General features: G+C 48.5%; 1 protein-coding gene across 3 annotated transcripts in view; it reads right to left on the bottom strand.

Moving 5' to 3' along the window:
- Positions 1-228: 228 nt before the first annotated feature.
- Positions 229-25486, bottom strand: part of LOC119187260 (adenosine deaminase) — a 41180-nt gene continuing 15922 nt past the window's right edge. The window contains exons 1-8 of one of the 3 annotated variants that reach the window (XM_075875385.1): positions 24662-24770; positions 22823-22884; positions 14090-14212; positions 11668-11927; positions 7715-7887; positions 4650-4894; positions 2116-2242; positions 229-426 (exon numbers count right to left, since the gene is read on the bottom strand). In XM_075875385.1, coding sequence (XP_075731500.1) covers positions 421-426; positions 2116-2242; positions 4650-4894; positions 7715-7887; positions 11668-11927; positions 14090-14212; positions 22823-22884; positions 24662-24682 — 1017 coding nt within the window. In that variant the 5' untranslated portion in view covers positions 24683-24770 and the 3' untranslated portion in view covers positions 229-420. Of the gene's footprint in view, positions 427-2115; positions 2243-4649; positions 4895-7714; positions 7888-11667; positions 11928-14089; positions 14213-22822; positions 22885-24661; positions 24771-25486 lie in introns of those variants that run through there. The other 2 variants (XM_075875383.1, XM_075875384.1) reach the window with 2 other exon arrangements.

Below are 25486 nucleotides of genomic sequence, written 5' to 3'. Positions count from 1 at the left end.
CATGAAAGTAACATTTGCAGACTTCCATGTTGGCTGTAAACTTCTTAACCGCTAGAGGCACATGTCCAGTACGATATGAATGCACGTTAAGGAACCGCAAGCAGTCATAATTGATGAAGCCCTCCACTAAGACTTACCTCGCCGTCATATCATGGTTTTGTCACGTAAAACACAGCGATTATCAATTACTGCTTTCGTATAGCTTCTTATGGGGTCGTTGACTCCGTGTGAATTTATTACTGTTTTAATTGCACAGAGCAAGCGAAGAATGTCATCCTAAGCATTCGCCGAGTCCGAACAGATGAGTCGGTTGAACTTTTGCTCCAGTTCCCATTTCTCGACGTCGGGTAGAAAACTGGCGGATATGGCCGAGCGATTCTGTTGGTGGACAAGCAGAATGCAAACACACATGGAGCGTCATCAGATCTGCGAGGCACGAAACGAAACGAAATGCAATCAAGAAAAAGAAAATTACTGCGGAGTACGTGGTATATCGGCCATCGGTAAATTCTGTACAACTCTGCAACAGTTGCACTCTCGGAAGAACTAACCCCAATTGCAACGGCGGGGACGTGACGGAATAGGTCGGCTGGCGTGCTCGCGTTCGGGGGCAGCGCCAAAATTTTTTTTAAGGGGGGGTGGAGGGGGGCATAGACGCACGCCTTAGTTACCTCATAGGTAACTAAGAGGGGGGGGGGGGCGCAAAGGCAGCCCCAGACTTAAGCATTCTATGGAGGGGGGCGCCAAGTCAGCCCCATGCATTGACATAATAGGGAGCGAGGGCACTCGAATATTCGCCCACTTTAAAGAGGACAAAATCCTGCGCACGCCTTTTTGGGGAGGGGGGGATGAAGTTTTCTTCTGGCACCGCCACTGCTCGTTTAACTTAACATTGCTGAAGTTGCCAGGAAATGGAGTAAAAAGCGTTATAACTGCTTGTTCGTCGAGCAAGAGGGAAAAAAACTATTTTCAAAACCCAAGTTCGGGTCTGAGCTCTGACCCTCCCCAATGATGTTTAGCATGTGGTTAGAAAGAATTGCCCCCGAGGAGGATGTTTCGCCCAGATTCGCAACCCAGGCCTCCTATGTAAGTACGTTAGAGCGGAGTGATTGGCGTTGGGGTGTATTGGCACTAGGGCCGTGATAGTATGTGTACGATAGAGTCAGAATAGAAACACACACTTGGCAGTGAGGTGAATTCGAGCAAGAGGAGCCCTGGCCTAAACAGCACAGAGGCGACAGCGCGTGGCGTGTCTGGAACGAGGGTGTGGACTTAGAATCCTGCGACCAGCAGCGCGACAGAATTCCGATGGAGGTCGAGTGCGATATAATTTTTTTCGCTCACTACATAAAGTTATAAGGGCATTTCAAGTTACAGCAAATGTTCGAAAAAAAAAAGGCTTAGAGACCACCATGCGATAGGTACCGGGAATCTTGTACGAAATTTGTTGCTTCGTAATGTGAAATGCATTACCTCGATTGATGAGAGCAACGAATAGTCATTCACTCGTTTGTAGCATAAAACTACGAAAGATCCTTTAGTGCGTGCGCTCTGCTTGAATATGAAGCACCGAAGAAGATGAAGATTTAACATGTCATTAAATGATCGTAAATGATCATTAAATGTCACCTGCCAATACAATCATGCGAATTTGTGTATGTTGAAGTTGCATCGATCCGTTCTAGCATTCTGCTAAGGTTCTAGATGTCTATCACATGTCTTTGTTTGACCATATTTTGTTCAATAAATGTTCATTCCATTCAATGAAAATTGCAACACTGGCAACGTTTTCCTTTCAAGCAGCTTCCCCCTCTGTGTTTCTAACCACGCAAAAGTCACTTGCCGTACTCAACCGACAGATTCAGGAACAGATAACCATGCGTGAAAAAAGTGAATTATCGTTCAGCGAACTGGGAGCGCGGGGGAACACAAACAAGAGGCCAAGAAGAGGCACCCAGCACGAGCACTGGTGCTGTGTGCCTCTTGCGTGTGTTCCCCCGCTCCTAGTTCGCTGAAGAATTATATACTACCAACCGGTCCACCTTTGTATCCTGTTGAAAGACTGAAAGCTTTCGGTTACAACGGTCGAAAGGCCCACACACAAGGCCCACTCACGCATCGCAGAATGTCCTCGGGCGAGAGTCCGAGCTTCAGCGCCAGCCGGTACTCGTCGTCCAGTGTTGTGTGCGTGATCGCCGGGTTGTCGGTGTTCAGCGAGAAACTTGCGCCGTCGCGCTTTAGCCTGAACGTGATAAAGAAGAAATCACGGCAAGCTCACGCACTCTTCAACCCTACACCTCCATAATTGCGCGCATATTTCATGCGCAGTTGTCGTCATGTATGCTTAATCCGACGCACGCCTCCTACGCCTCTTTGCTTTTTCTGCGCACAAACGATGCTGAAATCCTGATAAGTATCTTGGCAAACACGAAACGCAACCGTTGGCATGGCCAACACTAAATGTGCAACAAATCATCATGCAATGACGTTACCTGGTGACGCCAACGTGACGTCACAGATTACCAAAATTGAGTGACTTCACTGTGACCATGTGACTTTCCGGTTGCGGTGACCTGAATGTATCGGCTCATTTAGTGCTTGCTTAAGGCAAGCACTCTTGAGGGCAAGCCAACTACGAAGGGTCTTCCGTGTTTGCAATATATCTGCACAAAAAGGTTGCGTAACAATCGCCAGCGTTGTGCATGCCGGAAGAGCCATTGAGGCCTGACCACACGTATCCGCCGCAGTGCGTCGGCGCGTTGCTTTTTGACGCGGAGCCGCACCCTCCCCAGATGGAGAGAGAGGGCGCGAAACTTGGCGTAGCCATGCTCTCCCTCTCCTCAAAGAGAGAGGGTGCGGCGCCGCGTCAAAAGGTAACGAGTTGGTGGGCTGTTGCGGCTACGTCCGGTCAGGCCCTTAGGGCCGTTCCACGCGCTTCCCGCACAGCCGCAACGCACGTGCCGGGACCACTACCGCACGCAAGCAGGGGACAAATAAGCGAATTGGCGACGCTCTTTCACCCTCTGCAGCGTCGCCAATCGGCTGTCCCCCGCTTGCGTGTGGTAAAGGTCCCGGCACGTGCGTTGCGGCTGTGCGGGAAGCGCGTAGAACGGCCCTTAGGGACGTTCCACGCGCTATTCGCACAGCCGCAACGCACGTGCCGGGACCCCTGCCGCACGCAAGCGGGGCACAAATAAGCCGACGCTCTTTCACCCTCCGCTTGGGTGCGCCAGGTGAGCCGGCACGTGCGTTGCGGCTGTGCGACTAGCGCATGGCTCGGCAGCATCGCGCAAACATAACGAAAGCCCGTCAAGCACGATTTGTTATTTCCCAACCAGATGACTTGGAAGTGAAAGCCACATTTTTTTGTCTCCTGCTCAGTCGACTGCGTTCATCCCCCTGCCCCCGAAAGCTTTCTGTGAAAATATCACTCTCTCTTCTAACACATAGCATGTTTTTACATTGACTCCGAGACCAAGAGGTATTGCAAGCTTCTTTCCCCTGGCTCACTTGTCTCCCAGGGCGGTTCCCCTGTTTCCGAGTGATGATGTCATGTGACGACGCCATAGCATGATTTCACTATGACGGTTGGGTGATGTTATAAATTTAAATGTGTCGTAATGAAAACGTCATGCGGTGACATCACTACACGATGATGTTTTTTGCACCGCTCGTGTTAACGCCGACGGCAACGACGGTCGTTTGTCGTGTTTGATAAAGCATCTGTGGCTTTCGCCTTTACGATGTAAAGTGTCAGTTTTTATGAAAGGGAACACGGCGACGAGTAGCCTGCGTGCTCCAGCGGCTGCTGGCAGCGCGTTCAAGCGGGAGCGATAGTAACCATACTCTCTTTTCGCGTCATCTCGTGGCGAGAAAAACAACCATTCGTTGCTGATACATAACGGCAAAACTGCAACCCCACCTTCAAAGCGATTACCGGCTCTCGTGTAATCACCTTGAAGGAGAACGAGGTCACAATCTTGCCGCTGGTTCCAGAGCAGTAACGAATGGTTGTTTTCTCACCACGAAATGACGCGAAAAGAGACGGTGGTTGCTATCGCTCCCACTTGAACGCGCTGCCAGCAGCCGCCGAAGCGCGCAAGCCACGCGCTCCCGAGTTCCCTTTCATAAAAATTGACACTGTACAGCAGAACAAATGTTTTGGCTTATAACTATGAAACCGATTTTCCCTCGGTGCGCACTTGGGAACCAAAAGTGGTGCAGAACATGCAACCAACATCTAGAACCACTCTAGAAATCAAGCGTTTATTTCGTACTAGAACTTTTCGCACACATAACACTAAAACGCAAACTACAGATTCACACGTGCCAGCACAGACTATACGCTGACCTTTTTTTAATATTAAAACAATAGATAGTCGTTACCGCATATCATGATCACTGCGCATGAGGTCGTGTAACTATAGTATATTGTGTTTTCTTATTGAATACAGCTGAGTTGATTGTCTGTCCTTTTGAACCAGTAGTTTACGTTTTGATGTTGTGTGCGCAAAACGTTTCTGGATGCGGCCAAAGCAACTGGCCTGCCTTTCCGAATCAGTGTTTTTTTTTTTCAAATGCATGTATGAACATTTAAGCGCGGGTGCTTCTGGGACAGGCACGAGTGGGTGTGTTACAAGGTATTATACCTCACTATGGGGTGTTCTGCTGCGTTGCGATCCACGCTGCCAGTAAGGTAGCTGCTGGTAGGGCAGCACTCGAAGTGGACCCCGGCGGCCAACGCTTGCCGATAGGCGTCGCCTCCTTCAGCGACCGCCCGGTAACCGTGACCGATGCGTTCTGCGTGAAGTTCCCGAACGGCCCGCAGCAGAGTGGCCGGAGGCCCCGCCTCAGCCGCGTGAACGGTCCGGTGTACGCCGTAAGAAACAGCACGCTGCGTCGAGTCAAAAGAGTTTCGATGAGCCAGCCAGACGAATCGAAATTATAGGGAGTCATTGTATAAGAATCGCTCTGAGGGCGCAAAGTGACTTTCAGTGCAGTCAGCTACCCCTGAATTTTCGCGAATTATATTTAGATAAAAGTGGTCGATGACGTGTTCAGTACAAGGGGTGAACGTTCAAGAGTATATTTAGAAAAAATGGGTAACGGTTTAGAGTACTGGGTACTCTACTATGGGAGAGCTGAAAGCCGTCCCGTGACCCAATGAAAGTCTGGATAAGAGATACCGATTGTATCACACGCTGTACAAGAGTATAAACACAACCTCTGCACACGTAGGTTTGCTCGGAGCCACTTCGAATCCCTCATCAGCATCAAGCTTCATGGCGCAACCATCGCAATGTCACTGACCACAACGACAGTTCATTTCTTTTTACGTCTAGTGAACCGCATTGACCAACAATTTAATGTTCGAAGTGACTGATACACAGTACGCAGCTCAAATATTTTAACAAAACGATAACGCGAACATATATTGACAAGCTATACACGACTTTTGCACGCTCGCGGTTACACTGCTGTGCAGACGTGGCGATGTGTTTCAGAGGCAGCGTTTTAGTCTCTCGTCATGACACTGCAGAAACGAAACTCCACTGGCGTTAGCATCCATCGTTGTGTGAATGATGATGAGTGGGGCGAAGAGTTTGACTGCCCACCTGTCCACCCACCAACCCGTCCATCCATCCGTCTGTCGGTCTGTCTGTCTGTCTGTCTGTCTGTCTGTCTGCCTGTCTGTCTGTCTGTCTGTCTGTCTGTCTGTCTGTCTGTCCGCCCACCTACCCGTCCATCCATCCGTCTGTCTGTCCGCCCACCTACCCGTCCATCCATCCGTCTGTCTATGTCTGTCCGCACACCTACCCGTCCGTCCATCCGTCTGTCTGTTCGCCAACCTGCCCGCCGTCCGTCCGTCTGTCAATCCGCCAACCTGCCCACCCGTCCGTCTCTTCGTCCGCCCGTCCGTCTGTCTGTCCGACAACCTGCCCGCGCGTCCGTCCGTCTGTCCGACAACCTGCCCGCGCGTCCGTCCGTCTGTCCGACAACCTGCGCGCGCGTCCATCCGTCTGTCCGACAACCTGCCCGCGCGTCCGTCCGTCTGTCCGACAACCTGCCCGCCGTCCGTCCGGCTGTCCGACAACCTGCCCGCGCGTCCGTCCGGCTGTCCGACAACCTGCCCGCGCGTCCGTCCGTCTGTCTGACAACTTGCCCGCGCGTCCGTCCGTCCGACAACCTGCCCGCGCGTCCGTCCGACAACCTGCCCGCGCGTCCGTCCGTCCGTCCGTCCGACAACCTGCCCGCGCGTCCGTCCGTCCGTCTGTCTGTCTGTCTGTCTGTCTGTCTGTAACTTTTGTCATCACAATACCTTGCATGTGCTGTGATGGCAAAAAAATGTGCGGTCAAGAACGCGCTTGTTGTTCGTAATCATCGTTATCGTGAGTGGCAGATACGGCACAATAGAGGGCAAGCGTCATTCATAAGCTGCTTCGCATCTGAAGCTAGACTGTTACAAGCGAACGGCACTGGCATAGCCTTCCGAGAACCGCGTGGGTTTCTATACGTGTCAACGGACTACGTGACTGCTTTCTTTTTTATGCGCAACTTCCTTTGGAAGTCCGACTTCATCAGACATACATGTGTCTGAACCATGCATGGATGCGAAACTTTATTGGAAGTTCTGAGGTGCACGACTGAAAGCGCAGGGGGCCGTTCCCACGCTGGGACTGTCAGGCCAAGCCCGACCGGCGCGCCGTGGACCCTCTGGACAGCCCACAGTTGATCCCCGACATCAGGGCTCTTGAGAGCAGATAGCAACTTTTTTTATTGGAATGGTCCGCGCCCCGCGACGAGGGGCAACGCCAGAGCATGTGTTCTAGGCTATCTAATTCGTTTCAGTGCCTGCAAGAGCTGTTAGGACAAATGTCGGGATACATTTTGTGCAATAAAGCCAGGCTGGGATATGAACCCGTCTTGGAGTAGCCTGAGAGTCAAAGCCTGCACTCGATTTAACCTATTGTTTGGAAGGGGAAAGTCTCTCCTGCCAAGATAAAAGTGCTGTATAATTTCATTAAAAGTGGTCAGCTCATCTCTGTTCTCCACAACTTCAGGCGGGCGGGGGAGTTCTCCGTGGTCACGGAAAGCGAGACCTCGTGCCTTGGAGTGGGTCAGCTCGTTCAGGTTTGTAAGGCCTCCCCTGACGGATCTCATGTGAGCGGGGAACCACGTGAGAGTGCGGGTGGTGACGCTTTTGGCCCTTCAGTATGTAATGGGCTTCTTTACAACACTGAAGGCGCGGATGGCTGCCCTGGAGTCGCTGAATATATGTCCATGCTTGTCATTAGTTACCATCACAAATAAAACGACGAGTTTTGCTTATTCTTTGAAGCAGCTCGATCTTGAAAACTAGTCCCTCTTCAAATTTCGTTTTTATATGAGGTGACAAATTTATTCCTCATTCTTCTATGAGATGTTCCTCGACCGGCGGCTCCCCATGGCAGCCTAGCGCCGGGACCAACAATCGGTCCTATAAAGTTTATTCTACTCAATTATATTAACCACTTATATTATGGACAATACCACGTAGTAAGTAGAAGCCAAAAATCAAGGGACAAGAAAGAATGCAAGCAAGTCTTTTTTCTGTGTGTGCATGGTTCGAAACTGTATGCGAGAAAGATACCACCGTCTCTGCAACCAGAATTTTTTTCCGCGATACCGAATTCCTTCTGCCTCTTGGTAACCATGTGTTGGACAGTGAACCCACCTGGAAAGTGTCGATGATCCGGGGATCCGTGAACTCTTCACCGTACTCCCTAGCGTCCAGGCCTACTTGCATTGACTGTGCCTCTTCGGGACCGACCACGCCGCAGACGTCGATGCCGACCACGCCTCGGTCGCGGTACTCACGGCAGAGCTCCAGAGTCTCTGGTGCCCAGTCTGCGGCGAGACATAATGTAATAATAATTTATTATTATTATATGTGGTGTTTAACGTCCCAAAACCACCATGTGGTTATGAGAGACGATAGTGGGGGGCTGCGAAAATTTCGAACATCTGTTGTTCTTAACCGTGCACTAATATCGCACAGAGGACGGGTCTCTGCTGTTTCGATTCCATCGAAATGCGACCGCCGCAGCCAGGATCAAACCCAGAACCATCGGATCAGCGGCCGAGCACCCAATCCACTGTACAACCGAGGCCCACTAGAGACAGAAAACTTTCCCCCATATACTGTATATGTGCAGCTCAAGAGAATGGAAGAAAAAAATCACTGCATTTCAAGGTGCTTGAAGATAATTATGGGGCGAAGCTTTCGGAGGTGATTATTGTGATTAAAGTTGAGATAGTACTGAAACTGATTGTGGTTGTGATACTTATATATTTTTTATTGAAAGAGATAGTGCTGAGACCAATTGTGATACAGCGGTGATTCTTCTTTATAGCTGATATGAGGTTCCGGCTTACGTTTTGACTTCATAATCACAGCTTCATTAGCTATCGTCTCTGGTGTAGAATTTTCTTGTCGGTATTGCCAGCTTGCATCCGTTTCAAGTTGTCTCAACTGCGCGTCAGCTTGGCGTTTTTCCCGCTTAACCTTTGCTTCTTTAGCCCTAGTCTGTGGTGTAGAACTTTGTTGTCGCCGCTTTGCATCCGCTTACATATATATATATATATATATATATATATATATATATATATATATATATATATATATATATATATATATATATATATATATATATATATATATATATATATATATATATATCGCGTTGACAGCAGCGCCATCACATCTACAATTAACCACAGCGCCCTCTGTTGCTTATAAGTTGAAGGTTACATGGTGTTACGTACAGACGGGAGACGGCGGACATCGTGAGGTCTTAAGGAGCTTCGCCCCTAAAATGAAGACACATCAACGGCACGAGTTGGCACTGGCATGAACTTGCACTGAATTCCCAATGTCTTTACAAGTGAGCGCCAGTCTATGTCGTTTCTACGTCTTCCATTTCCCATCGTTCTTTTGCGTTGCATATACCAAGTATATATCAATACATGTACCAACTGTCCTACCAGCGGATTCTCCGGGAGCAGTTTTGTCGGCGTGAACGAAGTGCACACGAGAGACGATAAACGGATCGGGATGAGTAAACAGCCGTAACGATAAACTTGAAGGCGAGAATGCGGCATCATTCGTCCTACAGGAGTCAAGTAAAACTCATCCCCTGACGAAGGGAGGACCCAACACCCGTCGCCATCCCTGGCAGCGTGATATAGCAACGACTCTTAAAGATCACCCCTTACCTATTTCAGAGTGAAAGCCTCGTTATTTTCCTCAGACACGGCTACCCGCTTCGCACAGTTTCAAGTTCTACCATCCAGTGTACTTTAATTAGGGCCGAAACATCTCAGGACAGCAAAATGTCCATCTGTCCACAAACCCCTGCCCGGCGTCTACAGCCGATGTTTAAGCAGAAACCGCTGTGAACAACCAAAAGGTCATCGAAAAGCTAATAATCAGAAGAAACAAAATAAAGGACCACAACACCGTAAAAACACCAACGTTTAACCATCAATCAAAGGATATTACAGAAAAACAAGTTAATAACAAGAAAATAAATAGCAGTTCGCCGGAACAAAACAGAAGGCCATGATTCATTATCTGATGCACACTGTTTCACCCCATAATTAACATTCATGTCGTCGATACGCGTGTATTGGTGCGGAAGAACTAGTCCCTTCTTAATGGCGCTGAACGCCACAAGAACGGTCGACTGTAGAAGATGGCTACACCTTGTCTTTTCTCAATAATAACCATTTTCGCTTTTTAAAGTAAACGCGTATAGAACCATGCATAGCCATGCCACTAGGTGCTCCTCACTTGCGCGTTGCCGCTTGAAGGCGGAGTTGGCGCGAAACCACAATGTTTTCTTCCCTGCGCCGAAAGAATGTTCCGCATCAGCGAAATCTGAGTGGACGGTGGAGCTGGCCACTGAAACTGGCAAGCAAACGCCACCGCCTAACAAACGTAGATTAAGTTGTTCTTTCCTCTCTTCTTTGTATATTCGCTTTTCTCTTCCTATCCTTTCTCCTTATCCTCACATCCCTCCTCACTCTCACTTCTTCGTCCCACTAATTTTTAGGTTACACGTTGCATGGCTACATCGCGTAACCAATCAACCTTTTTTTTTCTCGCTCCTCCTCGCCCTTAAATCCCCCCTCCTCATCTTCGCTTAACGGATCAACATCTCTACACTAAAATTTTAATCAGCACCCGCATAAAGTGCTGGATATAGCCAGGAGACCGGACACTTTTCGCTTTATTTCCTGGACATAGCCAGCCTTCAGCCAGAAAACGATTAAAGGTTGAGTGTATACAAGGCTATGACATGCTTTACCATCTCCCCTCATCCTATCCTTCTTCCTCACCCTTACTTCCCTTTTCCGCCGCACTCACAGTCTATACCACGGCAGTCTATACTACGGCGTTAGAAGAGTTTAGCTGGACCAACGGCATGGTGTGCGCCATGCGTGGCTTGCAGCCTCTTGGCACCTACCCGCTTTCTGTCGCGCATGCTCGCCGAGCTCTTGCATCAGCGGCGTTACACCGAGCTTCAATAGCTTAGCTGTTAAAATGTCTAGCTAGGCTGCTGTTGTGAAGCGAGCACATACAGTGGCTAAAGCAATGCACTCTTTCAGTGAGCCCCGCCACGGTGGTCTAGTGATTATGGTGCTCGACCACTGACCCAAAGGTCGCGGGATGGAATCCCGGCCGTGGCGGCTGTATTTTAGAAGGAGATGAAAATATTTGAGGCCCGTGTACATTTATCTAGGTACACGTTGAAGAACACCATGTAGTCTGAATTTCCGGCGCTTTCCACTACGGCGTTTCTCATAATCATACGCTGTTTTTTTAGATGCGGAGCATCTAATACTCGAGGCTTGTAGTGCGGCGCCGTCCGCAAGCTTCCTCCTCCTTCTTCCACCATCTGTGCATCCCTTCCTCCTCTACACACCGCGCGCGCTTCACTCCTCCACCATCTGTGCACCCTTCCTCCTCTACACACCGCGTGCGCTTCTCCTCTTCACGAACATTCGCTAGCTGTATAATGTAGCGCGCATGCGCCGTCACGCTTCGAGAACATCGGCAGCTGACGCGCGTGCATGCGCCGTCGCGCTTCGAGAACATCGGCAGCTGACGCGCGCGCATGCGCCGTTGCGCTTCTCCCCCTTCTCGAACATTCGACAGCTGACAGTGCATGCGCCGTCGCGCTGTATATAAACTCAAGGTCGGCGCTCGCTCGCTCAGTTGCCGCTCGTCGGTTGGTTTGTACGGCGCGTCGACGTCCAAGGTCGCGGTGAAATGAATTCCAACGAATCCACAAACACAATGATCGACGTCCCTTCGACCAGCGCCGCCCTTTCGCATACGTGTGTACGTGTTCACTCATTTAACACCCCCTCCTACAACCACGTTAACCGATTTAGCCATCGACCCAAGTAAGTCGCAATTTAACACCCCATTTCACAACCACGTTAACCAATTTAGCCATCGACCCAAGTAAGTCGCACTTTAACACCCCGTTAACCAATTATATGCTCCGCATCCTCCTCATTGTTCCCCCGAGGGAAGCTGCGGGCAATTTTTTTGAGGGGGGCCGTTAAACGTCAGGTATTATTATTACTTTTTCAGTGACATCTACCGCGGGCACTGACCGGGCCTTCCACGAGCGCAAGACAGAACGATCCTGAACTTGGCGCCCGTCTCCAGTTCCGCCTTGCGCAGTCCTCTCAGCGCTGCGTCCAGCACATCTCTGACGCTGACCATGCTTTCCGGCATCCCTTGCCACCGTTGTGCGACGTTCGAGGAGGCGAGCGGTTGAGGGCACAACAACATCTCGCTGTACAGCACGCCTTCCGCCGCCTGGTCGACGGCCTCCTCGTACGCCACTCGCTCCATGGCGTCCCGGTCACCGCTGCATCGCGGAAACGAGTGCCTGGTTCTAAAGCAGTTCTTAAGGCCCGCTTCGTCGCTGAAACGAGTTTCTGGTGTAAAAGCAGATGTTAAAGGGAGACTAAAGTCAAATAAAAATTTACATCAGAGTGAAAGCTCAACGTATGGCATCCAAAACGACAATATTATCAACAACAGTGCCTTACTTACCGAGAGATCAAGGTAAATTCACTCCTATATTTCCTCGAACTAACAATTTCAAATACTCTTTTATTCCTCGCACATCAACAGAATGGAACTAACTACCACATCACATTTTTGAATCTGGAAACGTGTTCAGGTGTATTGAATGTTTTTTTGAAGTAACCCAGATCTTGTACCATAATGTGTTGTATATATTTACCTGTTAGTTTGTGCCTCCTGTATTGTTGCTTTATTTGGTCACATTCTCATACTGTACCGCCCCCACTCCTGCCTTGGCTATTCTTAGCCTGCAGTATTTTCTAAATAAATAAATAAATACATAGGTAAATGCACATAACACATGCACCGCAGTAAGACATTCTCAAAATTATCCTGGTGACATCAGGTGGACCGCGTACAATTAATCAGTAGTAATCGATCTAGCTGCACTAAATAAAGAACCTTCTGTGCAACAAGAGATGCAATAAAATGCTGCTTGTCCGTTTCTGTTAGATTTATAAAAAAAGAACCGCTGGACGTTACTATGAGGAATAACGCGAGTGGTTCCATAATTCAATTTTCGCGGACTTACACTAGACAGGTGGTGCCATCCAGCGGGGCACAGTTGAACCAAAACACGTCTGTAATCTCGGAGCCAATGGCGGGAAATTGATCAATGGCCTTCGTTGCTGCTGTGGCTCCCGGTGCTTTCGGTCTGCTGCCACTAGTGCAGTAAAGCCGGGCAACCTTGTTCACGGCAACAGTGACGTGAAACGATCCGGTCGGTCTGCTTCTTGAAGCAGGTAATTTGAAGTGCGCTAACCCAACGCGAACCACTACAACGTGACTTTATTCAAAATAGGCCATTCCTTGGCACAAAAGTAGCACTACGATGTTTCTGGACCGCTATTTCAACAATCAACGCCGACTTAATAGTTGCCTTTAGTGTCCCTTTAACGCTTGCAAACACGTACGCGTTGCAGCACGACAGCGCATAGCGTTTTGACGCAGCGCCACGCCATTTCAGTTTGGAAAGAGAGAAGGGCGTGCAGCTTCGTGTAGCCGCGCCAGAAAGACAAGCGGTGACGCGCTGCAGTGCGTACGTCTGGTCAGGCCTTTACGACACGGATGGATGCCCTAGTGGTGAAGCTCACGAAGCTAATAAATTCATGCGAAGCTCACTCATATGGTTGTCTTTCTACATCACACCACAGCACACCACTTCGTTGGTATTTAATGACGGCAATGTTGACGTAACCGAGGATTCATGATATATTAGCCATCATTTGGCTGACATATGTGAACAATGGCCGATATTTGCCAGTGTAATCAAGGTTGCTTACAGTACCAGACGCCAGCCATCGTTAGCTGCTTACAGCCAACGCTGTACAGCAATAGCAATAGTCAACATTGTTGTAGTGAACATGTTAAGATATATATATATATATATATATATATATATATATATATATATATATGAGATACAACAGACAGTAATGCCAAGGAGTGTACAGGGGAAGTTAATAGAACCAATGGAATGTAAATAAGAAGAAAGAAAAGTGGATGAAAAAATAACCAGCCACTTTTCTTTCTTTTTATTTACATTCCATTGGTTCTAATAACTTCCCCTGTACATTCCTTGGCATTACTGTCTGTTGTATCTCATTAATATTGTGTTAAAACACGAAGAAACGAGCCCTTAGGTACACACTTCTTTCCCTTATATATATATATATATATATATATATATATATATATATATATATATATATATATATATATATATATATATATATATATATATATATATATATATATATATATATATATATATATATAACAACTCATATCATTCATTCATTCATTCGTTCAGGTGCGTAATCCTGAAAATTACCAACAGCGCTTCCGAGCTGCGCACCTCTCAGGCACTGCTTTGCCGCAGTTCAAAACTAATAAAGTATATATGAACCCGCTATAAAATTGTCTAACAACGAGACTTACACTACAACCTTGGTAAAGACGAAGATTTCCTTCAGGTAATTGGCAAGCGTGGTGCCTTCTTTCAGTCTCGTCTTTTCTTGAATGTCTTCCACGCTCCTGTATCCCAAGTCCAGGCCTTTTTGTCTGTTATAACATGTTATGAACAAGGGGTCAGACACGTAGTCGAGACAAATCAACCTCCTAAACTACAAAGGTCGAGAGGCCAGTTATGTGCTCCCAGAGTAAAACACCGAAGCATGGGTACCACACGAGAGGTTTTTGGAGTCTTCATTGTGTTTTGCGTAGAGCAGAATGATCATCACTAGTTGCAAAGATAGCTGTTCTGATGCAATATGCATTAACTTCAAGGCCATCCTTTACGAGTACCAGAGATAACTACGCTGTAAAATACGACTGCATTTTCTTGCCCAACGCTTTTTTTTAAACAGAGGAGCTGTTCTAAGCAGAGGCTGTTTCGTAAGCATGCCAGTCTATTGATAAACTGGTCACGGAACCAAAGGGGGCGCGAATAGAGAAATACGTGAAACTAAATTATGATTATGGTGATCATGATGATGATCAATGGTGCTGAAGGTGACGATGGTCCAACCCACACTAAGCTGTCTCAGTCTACGCTCGCACTTGCAGCTTCACCGTCCGACGGTTCGCATGGCGTGGAACTGGATATTTTTTTCACGCGCTGTATTACCGGTTTAAGAATTCTATCCCCAAATAGAAAAATTAACTGTCGAAACTCGTGTTGACACACCATGCAGTGTCTTTCCGCGCCTGTACAAATCTCGCTCACATGGCCACTATGCCATCGCCAGCCAGTTGCGCTAGGCAGCTTTTCGTAGTTATCCTTGTTGACAGCTTATCGAGGAACGCAGGGAACATTGAGTGGCCATCTGGAGAAGGCCATGCTCACCTTTGTTGAGGAAAGCAGCTGTCCTTACTTCTTAATGTCATTAAACGTTTCTCATCTCTTTCTTTATCTCATTCGTATTGCGCATCTGTTGCCCCCTCTTTCCCGCAAAGCCCTCGAGCCTCAGTGGTATTAACGAATAAGCTTTCGCTTAAAAAGGAATTTTGCCTAGCTAAGTAGGTTGTATTTAACCACCGGTGAAAAGTCATCTTTTCGTTCACTTTTCTTTGTTCACAATTACATTACAATTACTTCTAGTAACACCCCTGTGTTTTCCCAGGCATTTTCTCTTAGTTCTCAACATTATTGGGTAAGAAAGAAAACCAGCCTTTAAATTTGCACTGGTCTGCACAGACTAAATCGTGAGATTAACAGGACTTCTAATGTCTATCTCACGGGTGCAAATTATACCCACGAGCAACCTTGTTCCATTTTTTTACAATCAGACAAGCAGTTCATTGTGTGTTCTTTTTTTCTTTTTTTCTGCTGGAAAGGTCCAAGACGAAGCAAATACGTACAGGAACGTACACGAGTACTATAACTGTTAAGAGTCATACAACTTTTCTCTATCAAAATATAAATATAAAGTATTGTGACGACGCGAGATTGACGAGCACACAAAGCGCCTCAAACAAATACGATTTATCGATCGCCGGAAACAGACTGCAACGACTTCTTCGTCTTTTGCCCTCGGCCAAAGACACTCGCGCTGCTTCGTTGTCCTCACCACTGGCACATACGCACGTCATTATTCCCCCTTTAAAAAACCATCGTCCCGATGTTAAACGTTTGAGAAGCAAGGCGAAACCAAAACTGCACAGTTAGTCACTGAAAGTAAGGCTTCATCCGAAGCACGTGGACAATTTCTGGTGAATGTCTGCGCCGCTTTGAACACTGCACGCCGTCCGGAACAACCTCGTAGTTGACGTCACTAATGCGTCGCAGAACCTTGTAGGGTCCGAAGTATCTTCGCAACAGCTTTTCGGAAAGCCCACGCTGACGAACAGGTGTCCAGACCCATACTTTGTCGTCCACGTTGTATATGACGGGTCTGTGCCGGAGGTTGTAATACTTGGCATCGTCGTCTTGCTGTTTGGTGATTCGCAACCTGGCAAGTTGTCTGGCTTCTTCTGCTAGCTGGGTAAACTCTTCGGCGTCTGTCTCATTGCCATCATTTTCATGAGGGAGCATTACGTCTAACGTTGTTGTAACCTCGCGTCCGTAAAGGAGACTAAAGGGTGTCTTCCGAGTGATCTCTTGACGAGCCATGTTGTACGCAAACGTGACGTAGGGCAAAATGATGTGCCAGTTCTTGTGCTCTACATCTACGTACATACTTATCATGTCAGCCAGGGTCTTGTTGAGGCGTTCGGTAAGCCCGTTGGTCGGGGGATGATACGCCGTTGTCTTCCTGTGAGCTGTACCACTTAGTCGGAAAATGGTGTCCAAAAGCTCGGCCATGAACGCAGTACCTCTGTCGTTGATGACTATTGCGGGGGCACCGTGTCTTAAGACGATGGCTTCGATGAAAAATCGCGCCGCTTCAGCTGCCGTTGCCCGTGGCAGAGCACCTGTCTCCGCGTATCGGGTCAGGTAATCCGTGGCGACGATTATCCACCTGTTTCCAGTGGCAGACTTTGGGAAGGGGCCCAGAAAATCCATGCCAATTTGTGCAAACGGTGTCGCCGGCACTCGAACAGACTGCAACAGGCCAGCTGGTTTGATGGATGGTGGCTTGCGGCGCTGGCAATCTAGACATGCCTGCACGTAAGTTTTGACAACTTCGGCAAGTCTTGGCCAGTAATAGTTCTGCCTTATCCTCGCCAATGTTCTTGCGTAACCCAAGTGACCAGCGGTAGGTTCGTCGTGACAGGCTTGCAGTACCTCACGGCGAAGCGAAGAAGGAACGACGAGCAAGTAGCTGCTGCCGGTGGGTGAGAAGTTCCTCTTATAAAGAACGTCATTTCGCAAGCAGTACGACGGCAGCCCTCTCGCAAATAACTTCGGAACGCTATTCGCTCGTCCTTGTAGGTAATTTATAAGTGGTAGCAGCCCAGCATCGCCACGCTGCTGTTGAGAAAAGGTGGCAGTGTCCACAATTCCGAGAAAGGCCGTGTCGTCATCGTCGTTGTCCTGGGATGCCATCTCAACAGGAGACCGAGAAAGACAGTCGGCATCGGTGTGTCGTTTTCCCGACTTATAGGCAACAGTGAAGTCAAATTCTTGGAGCCGAAGACTCCATCGTGCAAGGCGGCCAGACGGATCCTTCAAGTTGACTAACCAACAGAGAGAGTGGTGATCGCTGATAACGGTGAATGGGCGGCCGTACAAATAAGGACGAAACTTCAGGACTGCCCATATCATTGCAAGACATTCTTTTTCCGTCGTAGTGTACTTAGCTTCAGCTCGGGACAGCGTCCTGCTGGCATAGGCGATCACGTTTTCGTTGTTGTTCTTTGACTGTACGAGCACTGCTCCAAGACCCACATTGCTAGCATCTGTATGAAGTATGATCGGCGCGTCTTCATTGAAGTGGGCCAGCACGGGGGGTGTTTTCATTCGCTGACGAAGCTCGTGAAATGCCTGCTGTTGGTCTTCGCCCCATATGAAGGGGGTATCTTCCCGAGTAAGCGGTGTCAATGGCCATGCGATGCGCGAAAAATTAGCAATAAACCACCGGTAATAGGCACGGAGTCCTAAAAAAACGTCGCACTGATTTTTTGTCTGATGGCGTCGGGAAGTTTGCCACGGCGGCAATTTTATCCGGGTCGGGTCGGATTCCTTGGCTGCTCACGACGTGACCGAGGAATCGAAGTTCGTGGAAGCCGAAGTGGCACTTTTCTGGTTTTAGAGTAAGACCGGCCAAGCGTATTGCTTCAAGTGTTCCTCGAAAGTCGCCGAAAAGACAATCACGTCATCGAGGTACACCAAGCAGGTTTGCCATTTAAGTCCCGACAGAACCGTGTCCATGAGACGCTGGAATGTTGCTGGCGTCGAACACAAACCGAAAGGAAGAACCTGAAATTCATAAAGTCCGTCGGGCGTAACAAAGGCGGTTTTCTCACGATCTCTCTCATCCACTTCAATTTGCCAGTAGCCGCTTTTTAAGTCCATAGACGAAAAGTAGCGTGCGTTTCGTAGTCTATCCAATGAATCATCAATACGCGGCAGAGGGTAGACGTCCTTCTTTGTGATCTGATTAAGCTTACGGTAGTCGACGCAGAAACGCAAGCTACCGTCCTTCTTTTTGACGAATACTACAGGTGATGCCCAAGGACTGTTAGACGGCCGAATAACGCCATCTTCTAGCATCGTTTTCACCTGTTTTTGAATTACCTCACGCTCCTTTGGGGCGACTCGATAAGGATTTTGCCGGATGGGTCTGGCATCGGAATCCGTGATGATGCGGTGTTTCGTCAGTGCCGTTTGACCAACTCTTGATGTGGATGAGAAGCAGCCGTGGAACTTGTTGATCAGCGTGAGAAGGCGGTCTCGCTCAATGGGAGATAACATTGGACCAACGTCTACAGGTGTCGGTGTAGTGATAATAGATGCTGCTGCTTCCTCCACTAAATGACAATCTTCTGTTTGCGAGAGTTCGTAAAAATAGGCAATAGCCGTGCCTTTAACTATGTGTCGGCGTTCTCTGCTGAAATTTGTCAATAGCAGTTCAGCGCATCCGTCAATAACAGTGATGATAGCCCTGGCAACAGGAATGCCGCTAGTGAATGCGAGCTCCTTGATGTGTTCAGCGATGCCAGTACCATTTTGTAATTTGTCACAGTGCACGGATACGAGAGAACAACTTCGTGGCGGCAGTATGACGTCGTCATCGGCAATACGGAAGCGAGGTGGCTGGTGTTCCTCATCTGTAGCAGTCTCCGAGCTTACAATGAACGTTACGCTTCTGTCACGGATGTCAATCACAGCCCCGTATTCGCGCAAGAAATCCATTCCCAATATGAGCTGTTTACAGCACTCGTGGAGAATGACGAGGGTGGCGACAAAGGTGGAATCAGCAATGAAGAGTCGGGCCGTGCACTTTCCAACCGGTGTCATCAACTGACCTCCTGCAGTTCTTATATTGGGTCCCTGCCATGGCATTTTCACCTTCCTTAGTCTTTCAGCTAGCTGTAGGCTTATTATAGAAAAGTGGGAGCCAGTGTCCACAAGTGCCGTCACTTGGTGGCCGTCAATGTGAACGACGAGGTCAGCGCTGATAACGTCGGTTACGTCGGCAGTTGTCTCATTCGTCGAATTAGTCGTTGCTGTCGTCTTCTTCGGTATCGATGGCTTCAAGCTGTCACTTGTCTGCAATGGGGGCTGTTTGGAATTTCGAATATTGGCAACCCCACCCCCCAAGGTCGCTGTGTCTAGTTTCCCCGTCGCGGGCTAGGGGACCTGCCCCTGGTGACGTCGGCAAAGCTGCGACCATTAGGTGAACTGGGCCGCGCAGGAGATGGAGAACGTGATCTGGGCATTACTGGATTCTGCGGCGGTGTGTTCACATGGGCGTAGTTGTACATGCGTTGATCGTCGTACGCAATGTAATCAGGGTAGCGAGGAAATCTCGAGTACTGAGCGTCGCGATAACGGCAAACTCTGTAGACGTGCCCAGCTTCGCCACAATGAAAGCATACCGGTCGACGGTCAGCGGTACGCCACAAATCGGTTTTCCGACGCTAGTAGGTAAGTGGAGACTCACTATTGGGCCACGTTGTGGGGCTACGTTGTGGGGCATGTTGGTTATACAGCATTCGTCTTGTCGGAGGAATCGGTGAGGTTGCGAAAGCGGTCGGTGCTGACAGTGGCTGTGTTTGCAGGGTTGGTGGTGGTCCAGTAATTGGGGTCTGCTGTGCTGAAGGAGCGACGACGGGGCGTCGGACTGCATCAGCATAAGTAAAATGTCGTCGCACACCAGTATAGCCGGATGAAGAAAGAGCATGGTGGACCTCATCCCGGACAACATCAGCGACAAAAGACAATGCCGGCGTCGGTTCAGTTGCTGGAATCAAACCAGGCTGCCGAAGCTCCTTCCTCAAAATCTCCCGGATGACTTCCCGCAGAGGCCTGTCGTTGTCGCAGAGGCTCGCCGCAGTCGTGACAGGGCTACTCGCTCAAACGTTGACCGGGTTCTGCTGGCGGTACCGTTGCTGTAGGGCCCGTTCAATAGCTGTGGCTTCTTTCCCAACCATGCTACCAACTATGGTAGCAGACAAAAAGATACAGCTTCCACCCAAATTGAGGGAGCAGATTACGGTCTCACAAATTCCTAGAAATGTTCACCCTCTCTACAATGTCGGCCGCCGGGCCGCTAGGGCTAGGTCACTCCTCAGTTCCGCCGCTGCCACCCCATAACTTGTGGCGTTCGTTGACGCAGCACAGTATCCCGGCACATCCAATTTTGTTTTGTGGCTGTGGTCACTGACCTTCACGGTAAAATCCTCACAGCAGCATCTCTTCGAGATACCACGCCGGCTAGGGCAGAGCAGGCTGCTATAGCAATGGCCGTGGCGATTCCCATGCGCACGCGCATTTTCACTGATTCTCGAGCTGCTGCACGAGCGTTCATGACCGCATCAGTCTGTGAGCAGGCGGCCCATCTTCTTACCAAAAGACCACATTGCACGGAAATCGACGGCCACATCACCTGGTTTCCTGCCCTCATGGGCAAGGATGTCCACCCTGTTATTCCCAATGCCAATGAGCTTGCCCATGCCCGAGCACGCGAACTGTCCCACCGTGACGGGCAATCGGCATCTAATTTTGGGGATGGCATCCGGCAGCTTCATACGCTCCTCACCTTTAACGAAATTTGCAAAAATTATCAATTGGCCAGGCGTAGCTTTCCGCTCCCGCACCCGCAACTCTCTAGGGCCCAGTCAGTCACTTTAAGAATGCTGCAAACGGGTACTTACCCGTCGCCTTTAGTGTACAGCAAGTTTATCGACAGCATAAAGCCGCAATGCCCTCATTGCGAAGAGAGACGTTGCACGTTACCCCACATGCTCTGGCAATGCGCGGCGCTGCGCGATGGCGAGCCTCTCAGCACAGAAGCTGCCTGGAGGACGGCAATTACCAGCTCGGACCGAGAGGTCCAAATCCGGGCTGTCCAGAGGGCCCGCAATTTGGTGGAGAGGCTCGCTCTTCTTGTCCCCACGTGGGTGCGGCCCGCAGCCGACCCTCCCTCTTGAGGGGAATCGGCTCCTCAGGACAATTTGTAAATAAAGTTCATTGACTGACTGACTGACTGACGGGTCATGTCCTCGGCGAACATAGCGACGCTCTCGTTTGGTTTTTGAATTCGAGCTTCCAAGAGACGTTGCGCATTTTCCTTTCTGTCAAAACTACTAAAGGTGTCAATCAGCTGGTTGCGGAAGTCGTCCCACGTAGCCATGCTTCTTTCCCTGTTGATGTATCACGTCTGGGCATTGTCTTTCAGGTAGAAGTACACATTCGCGAGCTTGTCTTCTGGGGTGGCCCACTGGTTGTACTTCGCGCAGCGTTCGAAATGGTCCAGCCAGTCTTGTGCATCTTCATAGGTCTCACCATGAAAGCAGTCAGGAATCATGGGATTCTGAAGTGTCATGTGCGATGTAGCTGCAGTGGCCATGGTGGTTGAAGGAGGCAAGCGATCGCTGGCAGTTTCTGGAAAGGGATTGAGCTCGGGAGCTGGGCCTCGCAGACGGCGGTTGGAATGGTGGACTGGTGTGTCGACGGGTGGTAGTGATTCCGGGCTTGAATGTCGGGTCCGCGAAGGGGTGCCAAGCATGAAGACGTACCCGGCACTTCCACCAGTGTGACGACGCGAGATTGACGAGCACACAAAGCGCCTCAAACAAACACGATTTATCGATCGCAGGAAACAGATTATGAAGATGATGATGATGATGAATCCACATACATGGCTCGTACCCACTCAGGGGGATTGGCCAAGAATCGATGACTTAATTAAGTAAGCTTTTTTTTTAATATCGAAACCACCCACCAGAAAAAAGAAAGAAAAAAGAAGACACCCTAGTCAGAATGAAAGGAGTGAATAGTTGCTTGTCACTCGTGCAGATAAGACAACTATTCATTACCTTGAGTAGGAATCAGCATGGTTAAACAATGCTCTTGTGTTCTTTGGAATTATTTTCTTTGCATGATTAATAATCACGCAATTAAAAACTTAATTCTTTTACTTTCATTCAGGTACTTGCAAACTGCGTAAAAAACGTTCTCGTGGCTGAAGCCCAGATCGCAAGCACCGAAGGAAAGTATGTTTTCTATAGTGAAATTCAACCCCAGGCTAGCGAATGGGAGGGCTAAACAGACTGCAACGACTTCTTCGTCTTTTGCCCTCGGCCAAAGACACTCGCGCTGCTTCGTTGTCTTCACCACTGGCACATACGCGCGTCAGTATAAAAGGAGTCAGTGGTCTGGTAATCTGAGGTTAAAATATAATTCCGCTTCTTATTACGTCCACGCTTGCAGGTGACTCAGAGTAATAGTCATGAGGATTGTTTTACTCTATGGAGTGAGGCTGTGGGGGAGGGCAAAATAGCGCATTAGCCTATAAATCCCCGTTGTTCTCGGGCCACTAAGTGAAACATTGCCCCCGCCCCTCCATGCACCCGCGCTCGCCTATACGCGTAGTATTGGATAGAGCGCTTATATATACTGTACAACTTCAGAGGGCAAATGCCAATCATGAGTGCCCCAGGCACTCGGCTTGCATGTAGCGCTCTAAAGTACACGTATTGAAATTAGGACAAGTCTCCCTATGAACCCGCCGTAAGCTCGCTTCCATTTCCATGAACATGCATTTCGTTGAACTGTTACTTAACTGTGCCAGCTCCCAAATGGTCTCCTGACGCATGCCGGTGGTCAGGTGGCTGTGTAGCTGGATCTGAAAGGGGGAAAATGCAAGCTAGATCACGACTCAATAATGTTAATAGGACGGAGACGCTGCAGGCTACCGTCTCTCACATTGTCGGCTAACTAAGCACGTTCAAGGAACTCGCTACGAGACCCAGTCCCATATGATCCTTCGGTACAAGGAATATAATATTTCATCTGTTATAAGCTGTAAGTAAAGTACAACCGAGTTACTGCATGAATGATTGAAGACCTATTGATATGCTAACCTCAAAATCATTTCATTACTTTTCAAGAAGTAATTGTAATTTATTGCCCTTAGAATCAACCAGCTGTGATTCATCCCTTTTTATAATTATAAAGCTAGCTTTCCTGCCTTGCAGTTAGCTTATATAGCGGCAGCTACTCGCTTCTGAAAACGGCGTGTTTAATGGCGGAATCCGTTGGAAGAGCAGAAGCACTCGAAAGCACGCTGGAAGTGCTCTCTTCAGAGCCGGCGTGTTTCAGTCGTCGAGCAGGGCTAAGAGCAGAGCGAGATTGCTTTTGCTGCGCCGAGAGCAGCCAGGAGTAGTTTGCTCTCGCCTGAAAAGCGGAGTAGGCCAACACACTCTAAAAATTCTAGGTGCTGTTGAGTAGTCGGTGTCTAGGTGCTGTTCAGTAGGCGCAGTCAAGGAGAGTCACGTGACCTTTGAACGTCCCTGTTTCCAAGTTGTTGTTTTTTTTTCAAGCCGACGAAGGTGGTGGAAATGGCAACAAGCATGTGTAGTTCCACCCCACTCTTTCGTGCGGGTGGCGACGGTGACAGCTGGACGTCTGCCGAATGCGTCGTTGCACAAACATACTGCGAATCGGGATAATATAAAACATGTGACTCACGAATTTCACGAGTATTTTGCTGCGGCCCCTCAGAGAATGTTGGCGCTTGGAATACATATAGTGGTTCTTGTAGAAAGAAAAAAAAAAGACCCAATTTCTGTCTGCCATTCGCGACACGACGTGGTGGGCTTAGAATGTTTGGATCACATGGTCTCCCCACTCGTCACTCTCTCACCTACTCTCCGTTAGCACTCCGCATTCGAGTGGCAGTTCGGGTGACCCCGCTCTGAGTGATCTGCCTCCCACTTCTCCCTGTACTACACCTCTACTCCTGTTCTCTCAATCAAATTCGTAATAAGCGTAGTTTGCTTGCCCTATGACGCGAAAAACGTTGACGCTGCTTCGTGGATATAAACACGCATTGCAGGCCAGCCCCGCCCGAACGAAATGATCTCCTCTTTACTTGAAGGGCAACAGGTGCAGCCACTGTTTGCGAAATAGAAAAACCAAGCGTCGACGTGCCTTTGCTTCCCGCCTTTTCAAGGATAATGGTGAGGGATAAAACAGTCACTGGAATGCAACGTCAGTAATCATCAGTCGCTATTGCCGTCAAACGCCATTACAGTCCTTACCTTGTATTGAGTGAAAGGGCAGAACAGGTCCGACTAATTAAACATATTGGGGCAGACATGGTGCATGCCCCAATGTGTAGCGGGGGCGGAAGGAGAGGCACCCCCCTTTCCTCTCCGTGTGACCCCCGTGCGTGCACTGCTATGGTCGCTGTGTCTACCATCTTGAGCCAGCTTAATACCTCTGGCTTCGAGCCGGAACGCCAGGTTGATCTAACGGCAGCTTAGTACACGGGCAGCGATACTCACGCATACTTTTTTGAACTGCTACAATTATCACTGTTCAAAATTACCTATAACAGAGAGAGAACTTTAAAACCGCCTATGTACGGATGTCCTTTAACGATGAAGTTAGGCGCATACCTTGTACTTTAGAACAGCCATCTTCCGAAGCTACGTGATCAACAGGTCTACTCTGCACTGCAGCTGCAGTTAGACAGCGCCGGTACAAAGCACATGCATTAAATTCAAGCGTAAAACAATTCTAGAAATAAAAGTTATTGCACCGTGGGCCGCCACATGTCCCCTCTTCGTTATCATGTATACCCGTTTCTGCAGCTGGCGTGTGTATACCCACAGTGTCCCACATTTACAACAGCACGTTTGTGTTTTTTCCTAGCTCTCGTAAAAAAATAATAAGCATTTTAAAGGCAGGGTTTAAAAGCTCGTCACAGCAAGGTGCAGCTGCTGAGGTGCGCACGCACGCACGTAAACAGGAAGAGAAGAGACAACTCAGCGGCTGTCTTAATATTATTTTCCGACGATTTGACCGGTGGACTGGCCTTCGTCAGGGCTTATGAACATTGCATACATACATACATACATACATACATACATACATACATACATACATACATACATACATACATACATACATACATACATACATACATACATACATACATACATACATACATACATACATACATACATACATACATACATACATACATACATACATACATACATACATACATACATACATACATACATACATACATACATACATACATACATACATACATACATACATACATACATACATACATACATACATACATACATACATACATACATACATACATACATACATACATACATACATACATACATACATACATACATACATACATACATACATATCATCAGCCTGACTACGCCGACTGCAGGACAAAGGCATCTCCATGA

This window comes from Rhipicephalus microplus, chromosome 10 (genome assembly GCF_043290135.1).
Source record: "Rhipicephalus microplus isolate Deutch F79 chromosome 10, USDA_Rmic, whole genome shotgun sequence".
Taxonomy (NCBI): Eukaryota; Metazoa; Arthropoda; class Arachnida; order Ixodida; family Ixodidae; genus Rhipicephalus; species Rhipicephalus microplus.
The sequence above is the reverse complement of the archived record's forward strand: the minus strand, read 5'-3'. Positions and strand labels throughout refer to the sequence as shown.